This window comes from Anser brachyrhynchus (assembly GCF_964034855.1).
Source record: "Anser brachyrhynchus genome assembly, chromosome: 6".
NCBI lineage: Eukaryota > Metazoa > Chordata > Aves > Anseriformes > Anatidae > Anser > Anser brachyrhynchus.
Genome location: NC_137700.1, coordinates 22,706,048 through 22,731,658, shown reverse-complemented (window position 1 = coordinate 22,731,658; position 25,611 = coordinate 22,706,048). Strand labels below are relative to the sequence as shown.

At 40.5% G+C, this 25,611-nt stretch overlaps 1 protein-coding gene across 9 annotated transcripts in view; it reads left to right on the top strand.

Annotated features, from left to right (window-relative positions):
* PRKG1 (protein kinase cGMP-dependent 1) overlaps positions 1-25,611 on the top strand; it is a 466,811-nt gene that overhangs the window by 322,522 nt on the left and 118,678 nt on the right. For all 9 annotated transcript variants that reach the window (XM_080598462.1, XM_080598463.1, XM_080598461.1 and 6 more), the window contains 2 exons: positions 7,582-7,659; positions 12,336-12,430. In XM_080598462.1, the coding sequence (XP_080454588.1) occupies positions 7,582-7,659; positions 12,336-12,430 (173 nt within the window). The remainder of the gene's footprint in view (positions 1-7,581; positions 7,660-12,335; positions 12,431-25,611) is intronic.

The window sequence follows — 25,611 nt, the reverse complement described above, 5'->3', positions numbered from 1 at the left end:
CTCACAGCCTGTGTCAACACTTGGCAGGCTTTAAAAGCTCCGTAGGTTTTGGTGGTGGTCAGGAACAGAAGCTTTGAATGAAGTTGGTGGTTGCCAAAATAAGGCTGGTGGACCAAAGCCTTCCCCCAGCTGTCTGAAGTTGCAAAGCCTGGGCTTTCTCTGCGCTGAGGGTGAAAAGATCTGGGAAGTAAGAAAGGTGATTTTTTTTCCTACGATTAGTGCAACATTTTGAGTTTATGAGCTGTGAGTCGTTTCCATGCACAATGCAGCGCTGTGATGGAAACCCCTCTGGAAAGGACAAGGTGCAGAAATTCAGATTTCAGACTTCCTCGTCTTGTTCCAGCCATGACTATATAGTATACTATATTATATACTATATACTATATACTATATTAGAAAGAAGGACAAAAACAAGGAGAAAGAAACGCAGTGTGTGATGCTACATTTGCTTAGCAGCTAGCAAAGGAAATTAAGTGCACAAATAACTTTTCTGAGAGGGGTGGCATTGGGTGATTGCTGAGAGCTTTTTGTAGCTGATCAGACAAGCTCTTCCCCTTGGGTCTTGTTTCAGTGGAGGTTTTGCTCGGTGAGGACTTGTGGTTTCACACACAGAGAGCTCAGTGACACTAGGAGAAAACAAAAAGGCAGTTATGGGAGTAATACCTTGCTGTTCCTAGTTTTGTCAGTGTTCAAGGCTGGTCTCAGAAAAATCCATTTGCTTCTCAAGAGAGGTTTAATTACAGGGATGTTTCCCCAGTCAGGGCTGGGCTGCAGGTATTCTGCAAGGGACGGAGGGCTTCGTGAGGCAGGATGTTTCCTTTTTCCCAGCACAGCCTGCCTCGACCGCGGGCTGTTCCGCTCACATGCAAGTTCTGTGGGGTACATAGAGGACATTGGAGGGGCTGACCAGTATCTCACCTGATGAAGCCCACTAATTAAATATTTGTCCCCTTGGTGCTGGGATTTCTGCTAGGCTTTAAGTCAAACTGACAGCAGAAAAGAGGTTAAAAAAAAAAAAAAATTTTTATAAAAGCTGTGATTACCAGGCAAACTGGGGATCTGCTTTGCTGGTCGGCCACACAAAGGAAGACTTTAAAGAAAAGGATGGCTTCCAGAACTTGTGTTAATTTAGGTTGGAAAAGATATCTTACAAAATATTCAAACTTCTGAGTTTGTATGCTGAGGTTGATTTTAACCTAACTGGACATGAAGGCCATTTAGACACAGAGTACTGCGTGACATGGATTAAGGTCTGTCTCTGCTATGTAGTGTCGTTGCATAGAAACTGGCCTTGTTTAGGGATTTATTTATTTATTTATTTAATAACATTTATTTCCATCTTCTCTCTTTTCTTTGGAGAAATGGCAGTTTGGAATTACCGCAAGAGTTGATGTGAAACTCTGCCTGTTGACCTAGACTTCAATGTGTTCAGTGTACGTGGGGTATTCACTGTACCTGCATCTCACTTGGAGGCACCAAGTAGCTTTCACGTATCTTTGAAGAACAATTTTCTGAGAAATTTGGTGTTTGTGGTTGCATTCTGGTAGTGTAAATTTAGTATCCCAGACGTGCTGAGGATTTTGCTGTAAGTATTAATTCCAGGAGTAGTGGGAGTGCTGGTAGCATTGATGGTAACGGAGAGCTTAAGGATTGGTGTTCACTACTCAATCCTGATTCAGATGATAAAATTCTTGCTGTTCCTAAAATCAAGATAAATACAAGTCAGCTGCTCTGTCTGCACTGTCTGAATTGCTTGTAATACACCTTAAACGTTCAGTCAGCCTTGCTGGTAGCTGAAGCCTACCACTTATAGGTGTAAGTAGAGCCAACTCTGTTTGTTTAGCTATATCTTCCTAGTTAAACCTCATAAGAGTGAAACTGCAGTCACCGATGCATGGGCTAGCCCAAAACCCTTTTAAAACTGCTCTTTCATTTGGCTCAGAAGCCACAAATTGGGTGTCTAATGCAGGAAAAGTGCTGTTTAAACCTGTGCTTTCCAGCCTGCCTAGTGCTACCTGGTGCTCTGTGACACGAGAGCGTGAAGGTAAAGGGTTGCCCAGACAGGCTATGGCTCCTGCAGGTGAGATCTTACCCTTTCTGATATTATTTAGATGAATTCAGTGATCCCTTTGAACTATGAGAGGAGAAAAATCTGTGTTAGTTTTTGGTGAGGCAACAAATGTACAAAGACAAACAGATGATTGCACAGGTCTCCTTGTTACAGAGGCTTTCTGTGTTAGTTATAACAAACGAACTAAATAAGAAAAAAAAACTCAGTTTAGCTTCTTAAGGTCTAAAAAATATCTCTTGTATTAATCACAGATTTTTGATGAATTCCCAGTTTTGTTGTTGTTGTTGTTGTTTGTTTTTAAAAAGGGATGAGGGGGTCATCATGTTCCTGATCCTGAAAGCTTTTGATATTATACAAGAGACGAGAAGCTGACCGTTATCTGAGCAAGGATTCAGGAATTAACAATTTGGTATTATGCAGAATTGCCAAGGAAAAAAAAAAGGGTAATAAAGGTTGAGAGGTTCAAAAGTGGGCTGCTCTGAAATGCTGGCAGGGCTCTGCTGACACTGTGCTGGCTGAGGGCAGTCGAGAAATGCTCCAGTGACTTCGAAACGCTCATTGGGCTGGCTCTCTAGTCCTGTTTTCTCTTTGCCCAGCTCCTTCCAGGCCTGCCTAGGTACACATGAAGTAAATTCAGTGGAAAAATGAGTGTACGTAGTATGTACATGACTATTTCTCTTGCTTATATGTATTTCAGGTTTATTTCCTATTAAAATGTTTTTGTTTAGGACCAGTTCTTTGTTCCCTGAGAAAGCTAACGAGAGCTTTCTCTTTTTTTAGCTTAGCTTTTTCCTTTCCTCACGCACTGTTTCTGTATATATAATCCAGTGGCTTTGAGTTCCGAGTTCTGCTAGACTCAAGAACCCTGAAAACATGGAAGCCCTGTGTCCATAGCTCCTCTCTCATCACTGAAGAACAAGAGTATTTAAATGTTCATAAGAATTACATGAAGTATGGGACAGAAAGTGAAATCAAAGCTGTAAGCATTAACGAAGAATCTGAGCTGTTTTCTTACGGAAACGTTTAATCTTGAAGTATGGATGTGTTGCGCTTCCCAAAAAGCAGAAACCCCAAGGCACAAATGTTATATCACTTCTTTTCTGAGGAAGAAGCCATCTGTTAGAGCACAGAACTGGTCCCCGATGCACGCACACATGCTTGGGCCATTTGTTTGGCTGGCACTCTGCAGAGCAGGCTCCCCACGGACCTCTGTGCTTTGCAGAGGAGAACGTTGTCCCCCCTTACTCTTGTAGACTGGAAAAGGTTTGATTACACAGAAAATGAAGTCTGAGGAAGGCTGGAGGCTTCTTCATGTGAATGGAGCGGATCCTTCTCCCTTGGGGAGAAATTCAGTGCTGGCATCTCCATGTGCGTCCCAGCACTCGATGTTTGCTGCAGGCACCTCCACGGCATGTGGGGATTAGCCTCAGCTCCGTCCCTTCACTTGGCACCACGGTATTCCCTCAGTGCAGAGGCTTTACAGCAGGATTAGCCATGTTTCGGGGCTTTCTTCATTGAAGGGTTTGATCAGGCGGTTGCCACCTCTTGTTCAAGAGGGATAAAGCAGCTCTTGCCCCGTTGTGAAATACCTCAAGGGCCTGGTGTTATTTTGTAAAACAACAGCCTGGGTAGCATGACAAATGCTCCAGGTTTTGCAGCATTTATAATTCATTGAAGTGAGTCTTTATCCCCATTCGCCAGAGCTTATAAAGTACAGGTTTGTGGCTTGCTGGTAGGCGACTGTTCCCAACAGTAATTTCTCTGCTTTATCCTTGCTGTTTCTTGAGCTCTGACTCGCACAGATTTTGATGCCAAGCTGGAACCTCAATGACTTAGAACCCTTTTATTCACCTACACACAAGACCTTGAAACTATTAGCTTTTCTACCTGGTTGTCTTGGCTTTGTCAAGCTGTGTTTCTGCAGCCTGCCTGCTTCTCTTTGGGCTTTTTCCACTCCATCTACATGCTGGACCTTCAGCTCTGTTTCTCTGCTGAAAAGAAAAAAACACTAGAATAGAGCAGCTTCTGTGTCTTTAGAAGTATACTCAAAAACCTACGTGACACTTAGGTTTCACTGAAAAAGACAGTAAGTTAGCTTTCGTCACTGCACTGTTTATTGCCTTTGAAAATACAGTATTCAGGGCAGAGCTCTTGGCTCAGTCCTGGATCCCTTCTCCTGGGGGAAAAGTCAATCAAAAAAATTGAGCTCTAAACCTAAATATGGGGTGTTTCACTAGGTGCATTGCTATTTACTTATCTGCTGATTGCAAAGGTGGTTAGAAATATTCATTGCCTATTTTAAAACCAATTCAGAAATTCTTTAACCAGTTGTATACAGGATACTGGAGCTAGAGTTTAAGATGTCGACTGATGGTTATCTCCATCAGAAGGGTCCCCTTCAGTAGAGCCTGGCTTTTAGCAGCTTGCTGGATCTCAGCCATTACATTTAATCTTGCAGAGGCAGGTCCAGAAATAGTGATGGGGTCAGTCTAATGCTGGTAAAGGCGCATTTATTGACTTCCCTTTTTGTGATTTTAACTTAAATGTTATTACTTTGTATGTGCCACCACACCACTGTCAAGCTGTCAGAGTTCCTGCTGTTCTCCCATTGTTCTTGAACTGGTTTTCTCTATGCGAATTGGAGTTTGTGTTCCTAAAACATGAATCAGCTATGCTATGAATTTGTAGAGCATACTTGCCGAAATGCTTTCTTCAGAGGATGTATAGTGGTACCATATGTACCTGAGACCATGTTGGTACCTTTAATGTGGCTAGGTAAAAGCAAGAGGCTTGTAATTACTTCTGTTTGCATGTGTCATAAGTGAGCACTAACGTGCTTTGCTTACTTCACACAGTGCTTTCAGTCTAAACGCACAGAAATAATTTGGTTAGAAGGGTAAAGCACGCGGATGAGTGGGTTTGTGTTAGAGAAGGATTTAAGAGGACAAGTCAGAGCACTGTTGGAGACTGGATGATTCGAGCAAAAAGAGCACGGTGGATTTAGCCATGAGAGAGATAGGCTTGGAATATGTAAAGATGAAGATGTGGACCAAAGGAAGGGCATGGGAGGGTCAAGCTAATGGAAAGCCTGCCTGACTGGGAACTGATCGAAGGGCTGGAGGAATACGATTTGAATTGTGGGGAGAAGGGCTTGCAGTATTTATTTTGAATGAGTCTACAGCCCAGGGAAAAAAAAATAAATACATATATATATATATATGGTAGGCAAGAGATGCTAAAACCAGAGACAGCTTTGGATCCTTCCAGGCTCTAACTTTATTCTCTTTCCACTCCCTTTGTGGAAGCCTGAATGGGAGGGTTCGGAGGACTCATGTGAGGATCCGGAGATGGCTGCAGGTCTGCGGCTGTCAGCGCTAAGCAGCTGGTGCAGCTCATCCTGCTGATTGAGACCGAGACACCAGGCTGGCCTGAGGAAGAGAGCTTTGTCATGTCGGTGTGTTAAATGGCCAGAAGCAGAGAGTAGGCTATAAAGCAGCATCATATAATAAAAAATAGTAAGATTAAAAAAAAAAGTAAAATAAAAATAATAATAATAAAATAAAAAATAAAAAAAATAATTTTAAAAAAGTAAGTCAAGGTAAAATTGAACAAAAGTAGTGTGAGCAGAAGCAGTTTAATCTGCCTAATGGATATAGGTTGCCAATAGTAAAACTGGAAGTTTTTTGACCAGTATTTTTGAGCGTTAGCAATGATTATAGAATTTTGGGTGCGTATGAGATGCAACTTAAGAGGACGTGATCTCAATACCTTATAAAATCAGACCCTTCCAAGGAGTCTCAACCTAGGCACTCAGAAATGTGCATCTTCAAAATGCACTCTGCAGAAACCCCCCACGGAAGAAACAGAACTGGATTTGTGTCCACAGAGGCCCACGTCTCCTCCCAGGCTTACATAGGGAGCCCTTTTCTCCCAGGGCAACCTACCTGTCAGCCTTCCCACACCATTTCTGAAGACTGACATGATGTTACTCAGCATTTGTGATTCAGATAGTGGCCTTTTTTCATCTACAAGTCTTTTGGAGAGTCTAAGGATATTGATTACTAACATCCTCCTTTGACATCGTCTTTCCTTACCCATAATTTCTTTCAGTGTTGTGTATTTAGTATTGTGCATTTCATATGCACTCACGGCCCAAGTATATGTATTTTTAACAACTAGCCTAATTAATTGCATGTTATAGTTCACTTAAACTTATTTTCTTAGAACAGTTATTTTTCATTAGTACTGCCATATGTCCAGTGCTCCTAAAGCAAAGAGTTGTTTTTCTCAGATGCAATAGCTACTTCACCATGTGCCTTGATGTGTTTAGTTTCTTGTTGGAGTCTGCTGTCAGCCTTTAAGTGGCACCAAGAAGGTGGATAAATACAGGTCAATTAAAGTACCTTTGGGGAAAAAAAAGAAAAAAAAAAAAAAAAAGAAATCTAAAGCTTTAACCAAATCCTTGGATTCTGATTAATTCCTCTTTCTTAGCTCAAATCCATGCTTGCTGTTGTTTATACATACTTTAGGATTAAAAGATCTGGTGGTCTTTTCTGGAGCTGTGTGCTCATTGTAGCTTTCAAACAACATCCACACCAGGGCTCGGCGTGTGTGGCGTTTTGGGGCAGGCTTTGTCACAAATCAGTGCTGGGACATGGGAGACCTGACACCTGCAGCCATGTCTGTGTTCTCTGCAGAGGCTTGATTAAAACAACAGCTTTTGTTTTACCAGCAGGAGATTTGGGGAGGATGCTTGGTCTTTTGCTCGCCTCTGCTTGCTGTTGAAAGGATGTTTGTTGAATTCACAGGGTGCAGAGCACCTCGGAAGAATCTGCTAGTTTGGAGGTGGGAGGGTTAAATATTTGTGTGGAGTCTTTATTTAGAACATATTGGCTTATTTTTTGGTGAAGTATAAATGAATATTGATTTTGATGGGGTAATACAAGGGATGAAGCTATCCTATTAAGTTTAGATGCGAGCTCTGACAAGGTATGACAGAAATTTAGCAATAAATATTCCATAAAATAAGACAAAAAAGACAGATTAAACTACTATAATAACAGGGGAAGAGCAAAAATTGTTTATTCAATAAAACCCTTGCTGGCAGTGCTGAAAAAATACCAGGCTTTTTGGTGGTTTAGGTAGGGAACTATTTTTACAACAAATATCCTATTGCAGTTCAGTTCATGTACTGTATTCTCTGTCAAAAATGCCTGTGTCAGGTTTACTTAGTATAAGTGGATTTAGGCTGTGAGTATAATTCATCTGGGCAAAAGCTGGCACTAGCACAGTAATAAGAAAAATGGGCAAGCCAGAAATGGTTTCTTTTTAATTATTATATTCCTTGACATAGAACAATTCTTAAATCACAACCAGTGTCAGACTTGGATAAAATTGGACCAGGGTTATGTTCCCCTAAGCACTATCTTGCAAAACTGCCAAATTATCAACTGAATAACATTATCTGATTATGTTTGGTCATATATTTTTTTTTATTTTTTTTTTTGCAGACACACTATGAAAGTGGAGAGTATATTATCCGACAAGGTGCTCGAGGGGACACTTTCTTTATAATCAGCAAAGGAAAGGTAAGTTGACACTCTTCTAAGGAAATATGATGGTGGCGATGTTGATGATGTGCGCTTGAAATTCAGTGCCAGCCAGTGCTTTCTCTCTCCCCTCCCCAGGGCACAAATGTTGCAACACTTGACATTTAATTAAACTTCTTGGCATTGTATCAGTAGGGAAGAGTGGCCTGAAGGGAAAAAAAAAAAAAGAGAGAAAAAAAAAAGTAGATCTTATGCTGTTTTACACGTGTGCTCACAGTGAACATTCTGGGGCTTGAAGACAGTTAAGTCTCTCGGTACATGACCAAAAAAGCTCTGTCCTTTCTCCTTCGATGGGTTATCTGCATTGGGTAGTCCTGTGCCATCCCAAGGTGTTCCTGCACGCTACATGCATCTCCCTGCTTTTGCCTTCTAACTGAATCGCAGTTTTCTAAGCTGGGTCAGAGCTTTCTTTTCATTTTTGCCTTTTTATTTAATTGCAGACACTTACTCTGAGTCCCTGCATGCTTCTTTACCCCAGCATCCTTGTAGCCAAATTTTTTTTATAGGATACCCTGCAATACTCAACTAGTCTTTATCAAGTATCCCTCTTAAAAGGCTGACTTCCAGACTTCATTCCCATGACTATCACTTTGTAGCTTTTCCAAATTAAATAATAGGAACTCAGAGAAGTCTCAGATTTCTCTTTGGGGAAGAAAAGTAGTCTAAGTTTCTGCTCTACTGCTCACAGGGGAAAATACGCTTTTTGACCTCTTTTCCTGTAAAATCCTGGTGGGATTTTATGGATCCATTTTTTTTCATTCCATTTGACTTTTTTTTTTTTCTTTTCTGGTTTGTTTTAGCTGGCCTAATACTATTACACTTGAGAAACATTTGGCTTCTTTCCATGTAGCAGGATATTGACATTCAAGGGAATACATGGTGGTTTCCCACTGCAGATCAGATGTGATCCATGAAAAGTAAACACAAATAGATAAATGTGCTTGAAATTAAGCCAACCCAAGCCTCCTGGTTCATGGATTTGATATTTGCACCAAGGCAGATAATGTAGTCCGTGCATAATTAAAGTTAGCAAAAAAAAAACCACAAATAAACATGGCATCCACACAGGAGGAATGTGGGTGTTGTACACAGCTGGATTGAATCCTGAGCTGTCAGCTCTCAGATACTCAAACTAGATTTTCACCATCATCTTCCGCTCTCTATTGCTGGGAGGCAGTCTTTATCAGAAGAAAAAAAGTGTCTTTTTCAGATGAAAAAGATAATAATGGACAGGTTTCTGAAATGAAGCCAATCGTTGACAGTAGTGGTAGGAATTTGATGGTATTCCCTTTTGCTCTTTTGATTTGCTCCACTCAGAAGTAGGATTTCATCTTTTTCTAGAATACGGACAACCATGATGTGCACTTCAAATCTTTTCTATTCAGACTGTTTTCATGGGAGGATGCACCTCCCTTCCTCACCAAGTTTTAAAAGCCCACTTGCCACGTTGACCAGCCTGTTGGTGAGGGTGCTTTTGACCCACTTGGTCTTGTGGCTCCATCCCTTCCTAGCACTCCTCAATCATCAGAGTCCCATGGTTGGAGAAACCAAATCCCTGCTGTTGACAGCCGCTGGGCAAACAGTTGTTGACCTGCATGGTTCATCCGCTCCTCAAGCCAACAGGATGGAGGAGAGAACCAGCTGCCCCTCTTGTCCTTGACCATTCCTCCAGAGCTCCGTAATCCCTCCTGAGAAGCTCCTTGGCATTATCTCCATGGCCTTTGCAGCTTTATCTTACTGTGGCAGCTGATGGCCAGAAAAAGGGAGTTCAAACAAAACAATGCACATGGGCTTGTTGAGGAATTCCCAGATCCTCAGCTGGATCTTGGTGGCTTGACAGGAATTTTCACCGGGACGATTAAATTCTGCCCGGTTTTCTCTTGCAACCTCACTGAATTGCAGAAGAGATATCGGTGACTGATGAAGGATGGAGTGGGAGGGTGTTTAATTTTAATGCCTGTGTTGGGACATAGCTACACAGTGATATCAGAACTACCCCACGCTAAGGATATGTCCCAGGCTAGCAGAAATAGAGCCTTAGCAGTGAAACATGGAATAAATAGCAATGAGATATGGAATAAACATATCAGTGTATGCTGCCTGGGACTTTCTGAAGCAGGGGCACATAATGTCCCATGCCCCATGCTGAAACCTGGCCCAGGTGGCTTAGTAAAACAGAAGAAATTCTGCTTCCAGCTCGTGTACCTAGGACCTCACGTGTACTTTCTGCAGTCAGCAGCATTGTGTATGAGCAGTGAAAGCTACTTTTAAAAACTCTGTCCTGCCTTTTGTCAGAGCTTCTGCAGTGACAGTCAAGAGAAGCAAGATTTTTAAATTTCTGAGCTCAGCACTTCTCTCAGAAATGCTTCAGAAGATTTTTGCTTTGTTTTTCTCTTTCACTCTGTGCTTTGTGGATAGTTCTCTTAGTGGCAAAACCTTTTTCCCTTTTTCTCCCTCAATTCCATATGCTACTTGATCCAGCTCCTCTTAGTTGGATCTTAGTCACTTAATTGTTTGGGGGCATGTGGCTACCAATTTACCCCATATACGTTCCCTTATCTGAGTCTGCCTGTGGTCAACAGACAGCTTCTTGCAGAATTGGGACAGTGAATGCAGCAGCAGCAAAGGTGCTTTTAATGCTGCAAAAATGGTGAACGTGGCCTTACAATTCACTGCTATTTGTTAACGTATTTCCTCAATTCCAGGTGAATAGAAATCAAAATCTGTTCAAAACAACCTGTGAGCAGAAATCTGTTGACTAACACATCAGATGGAAAGTTTGATCCCTTTTGGTTGCTACTTGCTGCTGCTCTGTGCCCATTCAGTGTCCTCCCTTTACCAAGACACTGCATGTGTCATGCTGTGCCGTCGTGCACCATTTTCCCCTTAAAAGCAATGGTGTGGCACCAATTTAATACCATATCATGCAGGTTCTTCACTGGTGCTGGGCTGTTCAGATGCGTCATCGCTCTGAGCTGTGTCGAAATTACTCCCGTAATCCCTTAGCATTCATTTCTGAGGATCAGTGGAGGTCATGGAGAAAGAGCTTGAATATGTGTTAAAGTTCCCTTTGTTTGTCCAAGTTTGTTTTTCATCAGCTACAAATCTTCCTGGCTCATCTGTTACACTTTTCCTACCCTCATCTGATGCTTGATGAGTCACTGCAGATGTTTAACATCATGTGTTGGAGACACAGTGCTCACTAATGACTCAAACCCACTGTTCTACCATCCGTGCAAGAAACCAGCGAAAGTGCAGGGCAGAACTGTAAACTTAATAGTAAAATTAAACTGAAATGTCTCTAAATCAGAAAGGAAGTGTCTGTTGTCCTAGATTTGGGCTTTGTGAATTTGCATATGCAAAAGCTCTGATTATAGCAAACAGAGAGCCTGAAATGCAGAAGAGGGATGAGGGATTTTCCCTTGTAAACCCTCCAGAGGGTTGCTCATTCCACTTAAATTTTGGACAGCTCTGGCTTTGGAAATTCCTGTCGCTTTCCACTGGCAAGGGACGGAGCCTGGACAACCAGATTGATAGATGGTTAATGTTAGGAGAGATGGTCCCCACTATTCTCTGATACTCTGATATTCTCAGCACTCATCTTTCGTAAAGTCTTGATAATGAGCAGACTACGTCATGCTGTCCTCAGCTCCCAGCAGTGTGTCCCAGGGCTTTGTCATTACACGGCTGCTGGCATTTATATCCCATACTGGCTTGGGGAACCAGAGCCACTTACAAAGATAATACAAAGAAAAAAAGTAGAAGGGTGTTCAGATGATCAATTACTATTTTCCTTCTGAAATCTTTTCAGAAAATAAAAAGGATTCCCAGAGATGGGACATCATCACTCAGAGATGTGTAGTCATCTACCTGTTGTTGCAGTGTTTCCATCTTAAACTTGGGCTTACACTAGGTTATACCTCCTATTGTTTTACATTCCATGTAAAAGTCTCCATTCCATCAGCAGTAATTGCTTTTCTCTTTTATTGCAAAAATCAAAATACCATCTTGGTTTTATTTTTTCTTTAAACTGTGATGAAAATACTTTATTTTTGCTCTGGCTAGAATTACCTCCTCAACGAATTCAGGACATAATGAAAATGAAAGGAGCCATCCTTCAGCCTATAATAATCCAAACGGTTTCATTTAAATTATGAGTAAATGTAGATTTTCTTTTTTTCCTCTCCCTTAAGTGAACTTAGCAATGCAAGAAATCATGTGGAACAAAGCTAACAGAAGCCTATGCCATGTGTCTGTCTTATACACATAAAATATTTGGAACCTGTTTGAGCTGTTGACTCCATATGGGCAATGACTGTGCTTGTGCAGCCAACTCCATGTTTAGAGCCTTCGAAAAACACAAGTATTATATTTTTCCAAGAGTAGTAGGCTTTTTGGTGGAAAATAACTCATTTGTGTATAATGAATAATTCATTTTCTTGGATGGCTTGAGATTAGTTTATGGAGAATTAGTAACTGGTTGCTGATGGCTGAGGGAAAAGTGCAGTACTGGTGACTTACATGGTTTGCAGAGGGGATATGGACTGGAACCCTTCTTGAGAGATCTGGGAGATGACTAATCCCTTTCTGAACAAATGGGCTGTATTCATTAATTAAAGGTTTTCTAAATTCTGGGGGTTTTGGCTTTTCAACAGGTGAACGTTACTCGTGAAGACTCCCCCAGTGAAGATCCAGTCTTTCTCCGTACTTTAGGGAAAGGAGATTGGTTTGGAGAAAAAGCACTTCAAGGGTAAGTGCTCCTTATGATGTAGCTTTTATGCTGAGATAATTTTTCAAGGACTTCTGTGGTCCTCAGAGGGCTCTTACAATTTGGAAATAGGCAAGAATTACATTGGAAGTGGTTTTATGCTTTTGGAGTTGTGCTTTGTCACTTAGTGTTGCATGTTGCAATGCGGCTGTTCCTTAATGGGGAAAAAGGACTTCTTCTGCAATGGAGTGACCAAATGTAGATTTTCCCTTGTTTGTAGACATAAGAAAATATCTTGCCACTGTCATATATATTGTAATATATATATATATATATATATATTATATCTTGGCACTGTCATATATTTGAAGATCTGAAATGTTTGATGTTTTGCAACTCGGGCATATTTCTCAGGTATGGCAAAAGGAGATCATCATGGTCTTCTGTATGGGATAGACAGCTGAAGTCAGGGCAGTGGTGCTGGTTTTTAAATTGTCTTATTGTGTATATATGATGTTGGTGGAGGTGGTAATTGTATGAGAGTGACCTCTTTTATATAAGCAATTTCCTTTGGGGATGACTTGGGGCAACTAAAAGAATAGCAACTAAAAATCCATATTCAATAGATTATAAAAATGTACTTTATTTCTATAGGGAAGAATAAGAATGGGAATAGGAGAACGTGATTTATGCAGGAATGTGGGGCACCCGTTAATCTTAATGGACAAACACTTCATCCCACTCTGAGTACTTAGCTCTGCATGCAAGCTATTGGTCTTCTCATTGATGCTGTGATAATGTATCGTGTGTTTGCTTCCTCATAAATCTCTCGTCTTCCAAAAGGAAGCCAGAATGTTTGATGCCCAATTTTTCTGTTCCTTCTGGCAGCCAGGAATACCTGTCCCATACAAAACTTGTCATGCCTCTGAAAATCTATACATTAATTTTAAAATAATAGGCTTATCAAATAAATGTCCTTATTTTGGTTACTTTCTTAATGCTAAGGTGGAGATGAACTATATTTTTAAAATTTCACCCACAAATATATAAGCTAGAAACACTTAGTTTTGTTTGTCGAGAGTCTCACAGAAACTTGACTCTCAGTGCTGGTATGTTAAAAGAAGAACCAAATATCTTGAGACAGTCAATCCAATACTGAGAACAGGCAATAGTGTGCCAAACAAACCATCTTTTGAAGACCGGATATGGCAAATAAAAGGATTTTCATAGCTTGCCTCCCTGAATATTTCTAGTAACATGCAACACAACTGTGAGAATTTCTCAGCATTTCAAATTAATTTTTTTGGCTGACTGGCACAGTCTGAAATAAGATAATTTACGAGGAATACTTGTCTGCATGTATTTAAATATTCAATACATAATAAGTTTATCTTCTGAGACTAAGCTGAAACTTAATAATTGATAGTATATTCTCAATTTGGAAGGCAAACTTAATTTTGTTATATGTTTTGATATGGAGACAGCATATCTCAAGTACTGTACATCCAGTTTGCTAGTAAGTTCAGTAATTCTGTAGCTCGATTTAAAATGAACGGTATAAAAACATTGTGATCTAAAGCACCCAGCAACTCAATAAATTACTTGTAAATTAGCAACTTTCAGGACTGTGTAGACATCACTGTTCAGCAACTTCGTAAGCCTTCTGCTGCATGTGTAAAATACAGTTAAGATTGAGAGTTCAGGATAAGAAGTTCAAGAAACTTTAGTATATTTTCTTCACTTGTTCTTCTTTGGTTCATTTTTCAAAATTTTGCTGGAATCTGTTCAGCAACAGCTTCATTACATGCTATTTGGTCAGGTGTTATGATTTCATATGTGTAGGATATGGTAACAAGTTCAAGGCATTTCTTTCTGACCAGTATAAAGTAATAGCTGCAGTGCTGATTCTGCATATCGCTGCACTGTAGGAGGATGGATAACAAATATCTTCTAGTCTCTGACAGAAATGTTTATACTGACATAAAAATCTGCTGATGATATACATTATTCTGTTTTTCTCACTTGCACCAGATGGCAGACTTTACTCCACAGTATCCCATTCCACACCAGCAGGAACAAAACAAGTCACAAAATTATCAGCCACATCATCTTACAGTAATACTCATGGCTCCCAACTATTACACTGCTCTCTTACCTTCCTGGCTAATTGCTAATTGAATCTGAGATTGCAGATGTATAATTTACAGTATAATAACACATCATTTACGTATACTTGCAATCAGTTACGTTTTGGGATGTTTTCTTAATTGGAGAAAAAAAAAACCATAGTGCCATTTACGATAATTATTTATATCAACAGGGAAATAACAGAATTCATTCAAATAGGCAATGGAGAAAAACTCGATGCAACTTTGTGGCTAATGTATGTTTTACTAAAACTGGCTAATAATCGTGCTGCTTTGATGATGTCACAGCTGAATTCTTGAGCAAGAGCATGCCATGCTGCATCGATGGAAAACGTGTTAGTCTGCAGGGACAGTCATAGGGAGAATGACGGAAGAAGAAAAGAGGACAGAGAAGCAAATATGGAGGATCATATGAAAAGGCTCTTTCTCCTTCAGAAATGGTTTCTCGTTGGCCAACCCAAAAAAGGAGCAGTTTGAGCCATTGCTTCTGTACTATTACATTACGTAGTATATTTCAATAGAGCTGTGATTTGGGCTGCTGGGGGTTTCACCTGATTTGGGTATCCAGGAGGAGCTGCAGGCCAGAGGACAAAATAGTGATGGCACATGACAGATGGTTGATGTTTTGGAGAGGCAGGGTGGGAGCCCACCTTGGTGAACAGAAGAGGGATTTTGAAAGAAATACTGACACTTTGGTTCATAACACTTTGAGTAGTGCTAGAGACAAGTGCATCCAACTCTGAGGTCCAACAGCTGGGATTTTCTGGTGAGCGCTTTGGCTTTTGTAGGAGGGGACTTCGAAAGACTGTGGCCTGAAGTCTCTGGTGGCAAGAACAGAAGAATTTGGGTGAGTGTGCCTGGCTGAAGCTGAGATGGGGCTCACCATATATATAAAAATATACTTACATTGACATTAATAAAAATGCTGAAATTACATAGTACTGAAAAAAGTAACGGGAGGATAGAGGCCATGCTTTGATTTTAAACTTGCACAAATATATTAAACACTTCTATCAGAGATGTTTTTCAAATTCTGAGATGAAAATGGCAGCTTGTTTCAGTGCTTTTCTGCTGTATTTCTAGGCTGTTGTTTTTGAAAGACTTCTTTTTAATGTGGTTACCACAAGAGATAGCTAGCTCAACGTGGCTGAGGCAGATGCTTGTGAGGCAAAAGAGGTTTATTAAAACAAAGCTGAATTTTGAAAGCAGCTTAGTTTGCTCATTTGTCCTTGTGACGTATCTTTGAAAGTAATGAAATGATTTGTTCTTCACGTAGAGTTTATCATCTTCAATCGTGGATTTATAAAGCCCCTCGAACATGCATTTGCCTTGTAGAGAGGTTTTTGTGACTTCAGTTAAGCCAAAGTGAACCATTTGACCACATGCACCTCTGTAGCAGGGTGACAGCCTGTTGGAGGAGATGAGAGTGCCTTGGCAACTGGTTTTAATTATGTGAAGGCATACCGTATTGAAAAGCGGTGAGAATTTGGAAAGTCTTCCTGCCTCTGGCAGTCACTGGAGGTTGTGAATGAGACCTGGAGAAGAAGCTCCCAGCTGAGACAGCCCCAGCCAAAGGGTGTCCTCTCTTCTTCCTTGTTTGTGAAGAATAAAGTGTAGATTTTTTTTTTTTTTAATTTTATTATTTTAATGCTGGTGGTGCATAGGGTGAAGAAGGAATGCCGGTCTTCAGGTCATGGACAAGGTGCTCTGCCATGGTGACAAACTGTAGTGACATTTGAGCTCCTTAGCTGTAACAGATATATAAATTTTTTGTTACCCTGACGATGGTTGGAAAAGGAGTACAGAAATACCAGTCTCTCAGGACATAGGAGCACATCTTCCTTTCAAGAGAATTTGTGCTGTTTCCCATTTGTGTCTCCAGCTCTTGAAGGCTCCTGTTTAGTTACAGTCCTACTGTTAGAAACCACTGTCCCCAAAATCTCTGTGGTATGATTTGTGTGCTGGCAATTCACATGATATGTGAAACAATACATGATCTGTGTGTATAGCAGTGTCAAAAGAAAATTTCCTTGCTGACCACCCAAAATCTTTATACCATATTTCCCATTAATATCTGTCACAGCAGCTTGCACTAGTTTAATTTTTATGTGCATGTGGAGGAAACTATGACAGGAAGAATCAAGATGGTGTGAGGGACAAAGAAGTAGTGGACATGGAGATATTAATGCATCTTTAAATCGGTTGGCAATCTTGGACCTTTACTTTTCCCTAAATTAATACAGGAACTAAATATAATCCCAAAAATTTGTTGAAAGGTCTAGTAACTGGCAGCTAAGAAGAGAATGAGACATTAGTAGGGCATTAGAGTATTGACAGTGCGACTGATTCATTTATTTTTTGAAAATATTGCTGTTTTCTCTTGCTGTGACTGGGTTTACAAATAAGCCTACAAATAAATCATTTTTATTAAATCTGTATAAACACTGCAAGGGGTGCTGGGGTTCCACTAATGTTCCTGGTCTTCTCCCTGCACTAACGCTAAGTTTTTCCTGTGTAATTATACCATTGCTACCATTGCTACTGCTCAACTGACCTTTACGCTAATCCTTTTCCAGATAAGAACACAATAATTTGGTTTTAATCAACAACTTAAATGCCAAAGCCTGGAAGCCTGTTTAAGTGACTGCCTCGCCACCCTGCTATCTTCTTTCTTCACTTTCTATCTTCTTACCTGTTTCTTTTCTGTTTTTCCAGAAATACTTTTCCCCTTTTGCTCATGAATAGCTTTTAAAGGACTACAAGGATTTATTTACTTGGTTCAAGTGATAAGGGCATAAGACTGATTCTCAGCAGGTAGAAAATAGCTAATTTGGATGGTAAAACAGATTTGTATGCTGTCTACTTCAAATACTCTTTTCTGTATTGCAAGACCCCACACTCGGTGTCCCATGCAATTCACAGCAACCTTGGCAGTCTTTTATGGTGAATGCTAGAGCCCATCAGGAAATAACTATGGGGACTTACACAAAATTGTGGCAAGTGTAACTACAGGCAAGGCAAGGTCCTGAGTAGAGCCTGGTAATTTTTTGCTGTCCTTAGCTTGCAAGGCTGATTTGCCTGGTGCTCCTCATAGACTGTGGTTACTGCAATGTTGCCACTATGAGGAAAAAGGGGATCCATATCCTAAAGACAACATCCACTCCCTCCCCGCTGGTTCCCATCTCAGAAGGGAAAGCAGTACTCATCATCCTCGTGCCTTCGTGGCAGCAGCAGACTGTGAGTGCAGGTACAGACATAGCACCTCTTCAACCTGCCTGCGACCTTCTGTGCATGTTTGTGCACCAAGGCTAAGTGAGGTCCTAAATCCTGAGCTCTCTGCGGCAGGAGGATGGAGCCCCACCTGTGTCTGGGCAGGCACCGAGGCTGAGGGCTGAGCCACTGCTTGTACGTGAGCCCTGCTCCTTTACTGATGCAGGCACTGTGCACAGTGATGTTTAAAAGTAGCCTATGGTCAGAATTAGCAACTGCAATTTACACAACCCCAGTACTTGATTGCTTGTCAAGGATTCCCTCCGGTGGGCATTCCTTGCTCAATTTGTTCAAAGAGACAGAACCAGTCTTTGCCTGAAAAGTATAGGCTGGAGTGTCTTTTATTTTTTTATTATTTTTAGTTTTGTTACATTTTATAATTTTTATTTATTTATGGTAAAATGGATGCTCCTGTTCAAAAACCGATCCTCACTCTCACAGTAAACAGTATATTTCATAATCCTTTGCTGTCAAATGTTTCCTATTTTACCCCTTCATTTGACATGCACAAACTTCTCCTTATTACAAATCACCTGTTGGGACATATCTAGCAAGTTCTAATTTACTAAATGCCCTGTCATTGCTCTCAGCCCTCACTGTGCCTGACCAGTTGTGTTTAGAAAAACCGTCCTTGACTGAACTTCCCAGTGGAACACAAGAGTCGTGTTTCATCTTGGTTGGACACGTTGCTCACGTTTGCTTCTACTAAAATCTTACCATCTGCTGACCTATTAGCCTCATGGCCTTGAATTTTCTCAGAAAAGGAGCAGGGAATGGAGACTAGAAATGTCTGTGGCATTCCTCAGCGATCGCGCAAGTTTGTAGGTGGCAAAGGGAAGTCTCATTGTAGGTTGGTGTTACAGGACAACAGTTTAATTTCTGCTTCTCCAAGGGGAAGTACCAATCTTTTTGGTTTTTCCTGAGGCATTTGATGTGCCGTGTACCAGCTCTGTGCTGTCCTGCTTTCTGAGTTCTTGGTTTTTAGTGTTTACAGCTAAATCAGTTTTCTTTACCACTCTCCATATGATGTATATAAGCTCCCAGAGGTGGCTGCTTGCATAAAAGGAGGCTGTGTGTGCTGTAGGGCAACAGAACTGAAACTTTGTCAACTTATCAGAAGTAGCAAGTTGGGAAGCACAGTTTATCACCTTTATTGATAAATAACGAGACTTTCTTTTAATCCCAGGCATTTCACAGCCCTTCTCATGTCCAGCCCCTGCAATGCTGTGTGCATAGTACACTGATTGTGGATCCAACATAGAGTCTCTAAGGACCAGCAGGAAGTTATTTCATCCATTACATCAGCTGCTTTTTACATTCATTACAAGCGTTAGGCAATCTTAAAACGTATTTCAGCCATTATGGCCTTACTTCCTGTCGTCTTCCCCTAATAAGATAGATCCGTGCCTATAATGTCATGGGAGGGCTGGGAGCAGATAGAGGGGAGCGATGACTGATGGGTTTTGATGGCAGAGGAAATTGGGGGTGTTGAATAAAGCGCTCAGATAATGGCTTGAAAACAATCAGAGGGGAGTCCTGTTTCAGGCAGTACGACACCAAGCAGTTTAACCCATCACCTTGCAGCACAGGGAATGCCAGAAGCTTTTAAAGGATTCAGAAAGCTGCTGGCCAAGCCCTGAAATGAAACCCCACTGGAGGTTTTGGAGGGCAAGAGCTTGAAAGCCCAGACAGCTGGAAGTGAGGAGGCAAAGGGACACCTCAAAAACATCACCATATGCTTCCCTGTGGGGCTCACATTCGTCCTGCAGGCATCTGGCCTCCGCTCAAGTCTGGAGAGGTGGCTGGGTGGTCTGATTGATCTCCTAAGTGCACACCACGACATTAATTAAACGCTATTAAAATGTCGCCATGCCATTTCCAGGCTGACTGCTGGTGTTCGGGTGTCCTGGTTTCAAGGTCCTCAGGCAGGGAATTGCTCTGGCACAGATGAAGTTATTTCATTGATTGATACCCAAAAAGATAACCACTGTTGCAAAGTAAATTATGAAATCTTCATCAGGGTCTCTGCAATCTGTTTAATTACTTTATTGCAAGCAAGTATTGGTTGCTGATGTAGTCTCTCTGCTTTCTACAGACACAAATGCTTCACACTTTGCATTCTTCATAAAATGCCAGCCAGTATTATGTTGGCTTGCGCAGGAGCGTGCTGCCAGTGTCTTCAGCTGGTTGCCAGGAGCTCATAACGCTCGTGGAAGGTCCAGCAGGGACGAGGCTCCCAATTAAGGGATTCATCCGAAGCCTTTAAAAGGAGCAGGCAGGTTTGCGCCGGTCGTTGTTACACAGGCTTGAACTCGCGGTTACAAAAACGTAGCCTTGCTTTGTCACCTGGCAAAAATAAGCGTGTTCCTTTTAAATCCATGTCGTCTTCGACAAGTAGCATATTGAGAAATGAAGGGAGAAAGGGAAGCAGGGACAAGATGTATCGGCTTTAACGGCACCCTGCCTGCGAGCGGTGTGTTGTGGCTACAGAGATGAAGGCTGCATTATGCTTTTCAAACAGGAATGAATTGATATTATTGATTTTTGCTGTCTTAAATAGGAATATAGAGTTGATTACACCAGGGTGAAACCAAAGTTCCATCTAGCCCTATCTGTAAGAGTAGCCAAAGCCTGCAAGAATGTTCTGAACCAGAGATGGTGGCTTTAATCTATAGTCCTTGATGGATTTTCAATTTACTTTCAAACTCATGCAAGTATTTTTAAAATCTGCGGCCTTCTGTGGCAACTAGATCCACAGTTTAAGTATGCAAGATGAGAAGAAATGCCATTTGCAGGGGGGCTCTTTTTCTGAACAGGCCATCTGCTCCTCTCATGAGATGCCTCCCAGTTCTTAGATGTGCAGTTGGCTTCTTGATTTGCAGAGAGCTCACCAGTCTGTCATTTAGTATTAAGACAAATAGTTTTTCTGTACTATGTTTACATTTTCTAGCATCTTAATCAAGTTACTAAGATCTCTGGACCTTGCTCCCACTTTAACAAGAAGTACAATTTTTATATTAAGTTCTTTGGAACTAGAGGTGTCTGACTGCAGTATTGTTCTGCATTTTTACAAACACCTATTTAGTCAATAATTTGTGAGGTTTTGGTTGTGGTTTTTGTTTGTTTGTTTCTTTCTTCTTACTAATTCACTTTCTAGTGATACAGGAAGCTGCTAACTCCTTAGTGAAGCAGGTAATGGTGGCCTTTCCCATTTCTGCCTGAAAGCTGTGCAGCTTTTTAGATTTGCTTCCAGTGGCCAGGTGTCCAAGAGTTACTCTCCCAGGCTTGCATAGACAAAGGCTTTCTTTAGGACCAAAGCAATACAGCAAGGAGAGGAATTTAAAAATCATCTAATTCATGTGAGTTAGAAGAAGGAGAGTAGTACATACAATTTTTGGTACCCCATTTTGTACTCTTTGGTTTTAAGATGACTTCTATCATGTTATCTAAATGTGTCTCTTACCTGACTTCCTATGCCAAATACTTTTCCCAAACAAAACTATCTTGAGAGCAATGATGGTCTGTCTATGTCTTCTCCTAGCTGTATTAGAGAAGATGTTTTGAAGTACATGGCAGCAAGAGATGTTCTGCAGACCACTGTTTGTGCTCATACATCCACACTTTCAAGCAGAAAAAGCAAAGTAATTAGCTAAAAATCATACCCGTACAGGCTTTTTCAATGTCTGTGCTTAGATGATCACTTAAAAAGCTTGGGTAGGGTTGGATTTAAGCGATGAGATTATGAATCGGGGGGTTTCAGCTGCTTGATTTTCCATTGTCAAATATCTTGCTTTCACATTTCTAGAATTTCAGGGCAATTGACTTGGAAATCAGTTGCAGCTTTATTTTGTAATAATGCTGAACAAAAACCATTTCAGTTGAACGACAGAAAACAGTGCATTAAGAAGGAAAAACAAATGATTATATACTTAAGCAAGATCAGTGAACACCAGAATTGGAGTCTTTTGTGCCTTATCAATTGCCTGCCTTGTGCTGCGTTTTGAGTAGCTACTTTGCATTGCAGAAGCCTGTTTACATAAAATGCATAATCATGAAAATACATCTGTAACTGAAGGAATAAAGGCAATCATATCAATAGAAGCCCTGAACATAAAATCTGTGGTTTGTTTTTTTTTTTTTTTTTTTTTTTTTGTTGGTTGGTTGTTTTTTTGCATTGTCTGAGAGAAAGACAACAAATATCTGGCTTTTTATTTAGTCTATCAAACAGGAATATTCTTTTGGAAAAAATAGCCATTAGGAGATAATTGGCTATAAATTCAAAATGCCTGTTTTACTGTTCTTCTTTTAACATAAAATATATAAATAAAGTTGCTTCAATTTCTACAAGGGAAGTCATGCTCAGAGCCAGAGTCATGACTCAAATGAAGTTAATAATCAGGTTGTTCTGAGTCTTAAAGATAACAATCATTAGTTTATAAGAGCACAGATTATTAATAGTTCTGGCTTTTTTACAACTGAATCATACCCTGGGAACTGAAACTGTGTATTTGTTTTCCTTTGAGAATACAGTCCTACAGAGCAAATACACTCTTCTTCCTGCTGCGTTTAAAATATATATAACATTGGGCAGCAAGATTTTGCCAGATGGAGGAAAGCAGAATTACAAGGGTTTTATTGTTATGAATGTATTTGCTTACACTTACTGCAGTGCCTGTCTCTGAATTTTCTTCTGATGCCTTTATAACTTAGCATTATTTCAGAGTATGAATAAAAACCCTGTTGCTGAAATAGGTAATGCACAGGAAATACCATAGAGGTATCTTTTTGTTAGATATCTAACCTGCTAGAGCATCATTCATATATAAAGTACACGTTCTTATTAAAGTTCTAAATGAACTAAATAAAGTTTCTAAATGATACCGGTTAGTGATAGAAATGATTGCAGGGATCAGATCTGGTGATTCTTGCTCATTAAAAGAGCATGAACCTGAGACTGCAATTTACTTTTCTTGTTTAGAGAATTTGAAGTAGCCTGGGAGGACGGGAGGCTTTTTCTAGTGCTGACTGAGTCCTCCAAGCTCTTCCCCTTGGCTTATGGCACTAGTGTGTTTTTTGCAAACAATACCTGTGCTATGCAAAAGAGAGAAAAGCGCTAATTTCTGTCCCACAACAAATTGTAGTAATTTTTTTTTATTATTGTTTTTAAACAGTGTTGGTATTTGAAGTCCGAACATTTTATCCTAAAATGTCAAAATGGTCATGCATTTGTCAAAATGCCGAAGTGCTGGTTTACGACAGATGTTTCTAGTTGGGGGGAAAAAAACATAATTGCAAACAAACGTGTTAATAGGGAGGGAATTAAAAATGCCTGTAGAAGACCTCCAGAGGAAATCATGTTTTGTTGGGAAAATATTTCCACCAAAATACTCCTGCTAGTTCTGTTCAGGTTTATAAGCATTAAGTGAAACTGAACAATGCAGCACAGCTTTATAATTCTCTCCCAAGTCCCTTAAAATAAATAGATACATCCCTGCTGGGGATGCAGAAACACAAGTCTGAGTAACTGCAGGGTGAGTTGTGCATGAACTCTCAGCCTGTCGGCTGCTCTGTGCACCTGCCCGTGATACAGACAAGTTAATTCATGTTAGCCAACCCTCAGGGCAGCTTTACCACAATATGTAATCACAGGGGGAAAAAAAGAGCAGAGCTTTCATGCTGCATATTTTGTCTTTGTCCAGCTCCTGAATCATTTAAGCAGCCATGCACATCTTTAAACGTACATCTTTGAGCATCAGCGTGCCCAATGGCATTCACAAAACAATGCCTGATTTTGCCTCTTCCTGCGATGGCTGCTTTACAGTGAAAGGGGCTTAATTTATGGACAAGCTCAGGTACAGCACAATGTGATGTGGTTTCTCTTCTCTTTGTAATGGGGACAGATTTGGCCTTTTGTGTCAGGCTTGTAACTCCCTTTAAAATAACTGTCATTTATAAAATTGTCATGCATAGAAAATTGGCTGTCTTTCTGCAAGGATGCATAGTAGCCTGATATTGGGATGCTGTGTCTAGTCATTTTGTGATCATTATAAGGCATCATCAGGATATGTGATATTTAATATTTAAGCCTTGTGATGCAAAATAATAGAATGTTCCTTGTTGTAGCATATTAAAATAATTCTACCTCTAAACTGTAGAGTAATGCATTTTCGTGACTTCCATTCTGAATGTCAAATAGTTCAAATACTGGCCATTTAAACTGGTGATTCTAACATGATCCTGATTTAGCCGTATAGTAAATACGGCTAAATATACTATACTATATATAATATACATACATATACTATACATATATAGTACGGTAATTTTAAGCCCCCACCTGTGTAAGAGCAAGTTGGTGTAAGTTTGTATGTAGTGCATATAATTATTTTCTTAATCTTATTTGCATATTTAAGATTATGAACAACAATCACTTTTCAATGTAACTTATGTTACCCAGGTTACTCAGCATTGTGGGGAAAGCAAATCTACACCATTACAGACTTGCTATTTTTAAAATGACTTTTCTGTAGTGCGTGTGTCATCCTTGAACAACCAGTTCCCTTTCTGAACTCTCTGGCAGGTCAGGATCACAGCCCTGACATTTTTCAGCATCGGATACTGGCTACAGGTTATCTCCTACATACAACGAACTAGGAATGCAAATGACCTTGGGTTTGCTAACAGCAAAACACTTGGCTGTGAGTTAAGAAGAGAAATAAAATGTAGGAACACTAAAACTAGATTAGCACTTAAGGAAAGTCAGGTGGATTGCATAGCCCTGCAACACCATGAAATAATCTGTGTCCATTTCAATTTATAGATGTTTTCAACGTGCTGCACATGCCACCAACGTTTTGCTTAGGGGTCAATAGTCGGTAGACGTTCCTATAATTTACAGGGATGCAGTGGCCCTTCCAAGGAGTGATTAATCCTGTGCCAGAACTCATCTGTGGTCTGTCCCCTCCAGAGCTGCTGTCTATCCATGACATGCAGACAGCTGGGCTAGACAGGGTCCCCCCACTTTCAGCAGCCTAATGGAGGTCAGCTTTATTTCCTTTGGGATTAAAAAAAAAAAAAAAAAAGAAAAAAGAAAAAAAAGAAAAAGTCTCTGAGTGGCTGCATGTAGGTACTACCAGTAGGAAGCCTAGTGATGAACATCTATTCTCCAGATTTCATGTTACGTCCGTCCAACCGTTATGTAACGTAGTTAACTGCCATGGACACGCTCAAAATTAAGGATGAAATATTTATGAGACTGGAGCTAGCTATTTGTCTGCATGAATGCCTATTTAATTCTATTTTGTTAGGAACTCTACTATATTAAAAGACCATTTTAAGATCACCCTTTTCAAGTAATGCTCATTGAAATTGATAATAAGACATCAAAAGAGCAATGCCCTCTTTCATGGCATGCAGTTTAAGAATCTGCTTGAGCCTGGAGTATGCAATTGTGGATTTTTGGGGGTTTGTTTCCTTGTTTTGTCTGAGGTGATGAGCTAAAACCTCTCTCTCTGGCAGAGCTATAGAGATATAGCATCGTTTGTTCCCCAAAGACTTGACAGTTGTATTGCTGAAGTCTAGACAGGAGAATCGGATGCCCTCACAGAAAGTTACAGCTCATCCCATGAGCAGTTGCCTGAGCATTTCTGCAAATAATTGAACTTTTCACAACCCAGTCTCTTTGCTTCCTTTTCCCGGATGAGAACACAGAGCAAGGTTTGGGGCCGCATGCCCTCCAGCAGGGATGATCTCCCATTTGCGCAGGGGAATTTAATCGCTGTCCAGACCTGAGCTTGCCCTGGCACT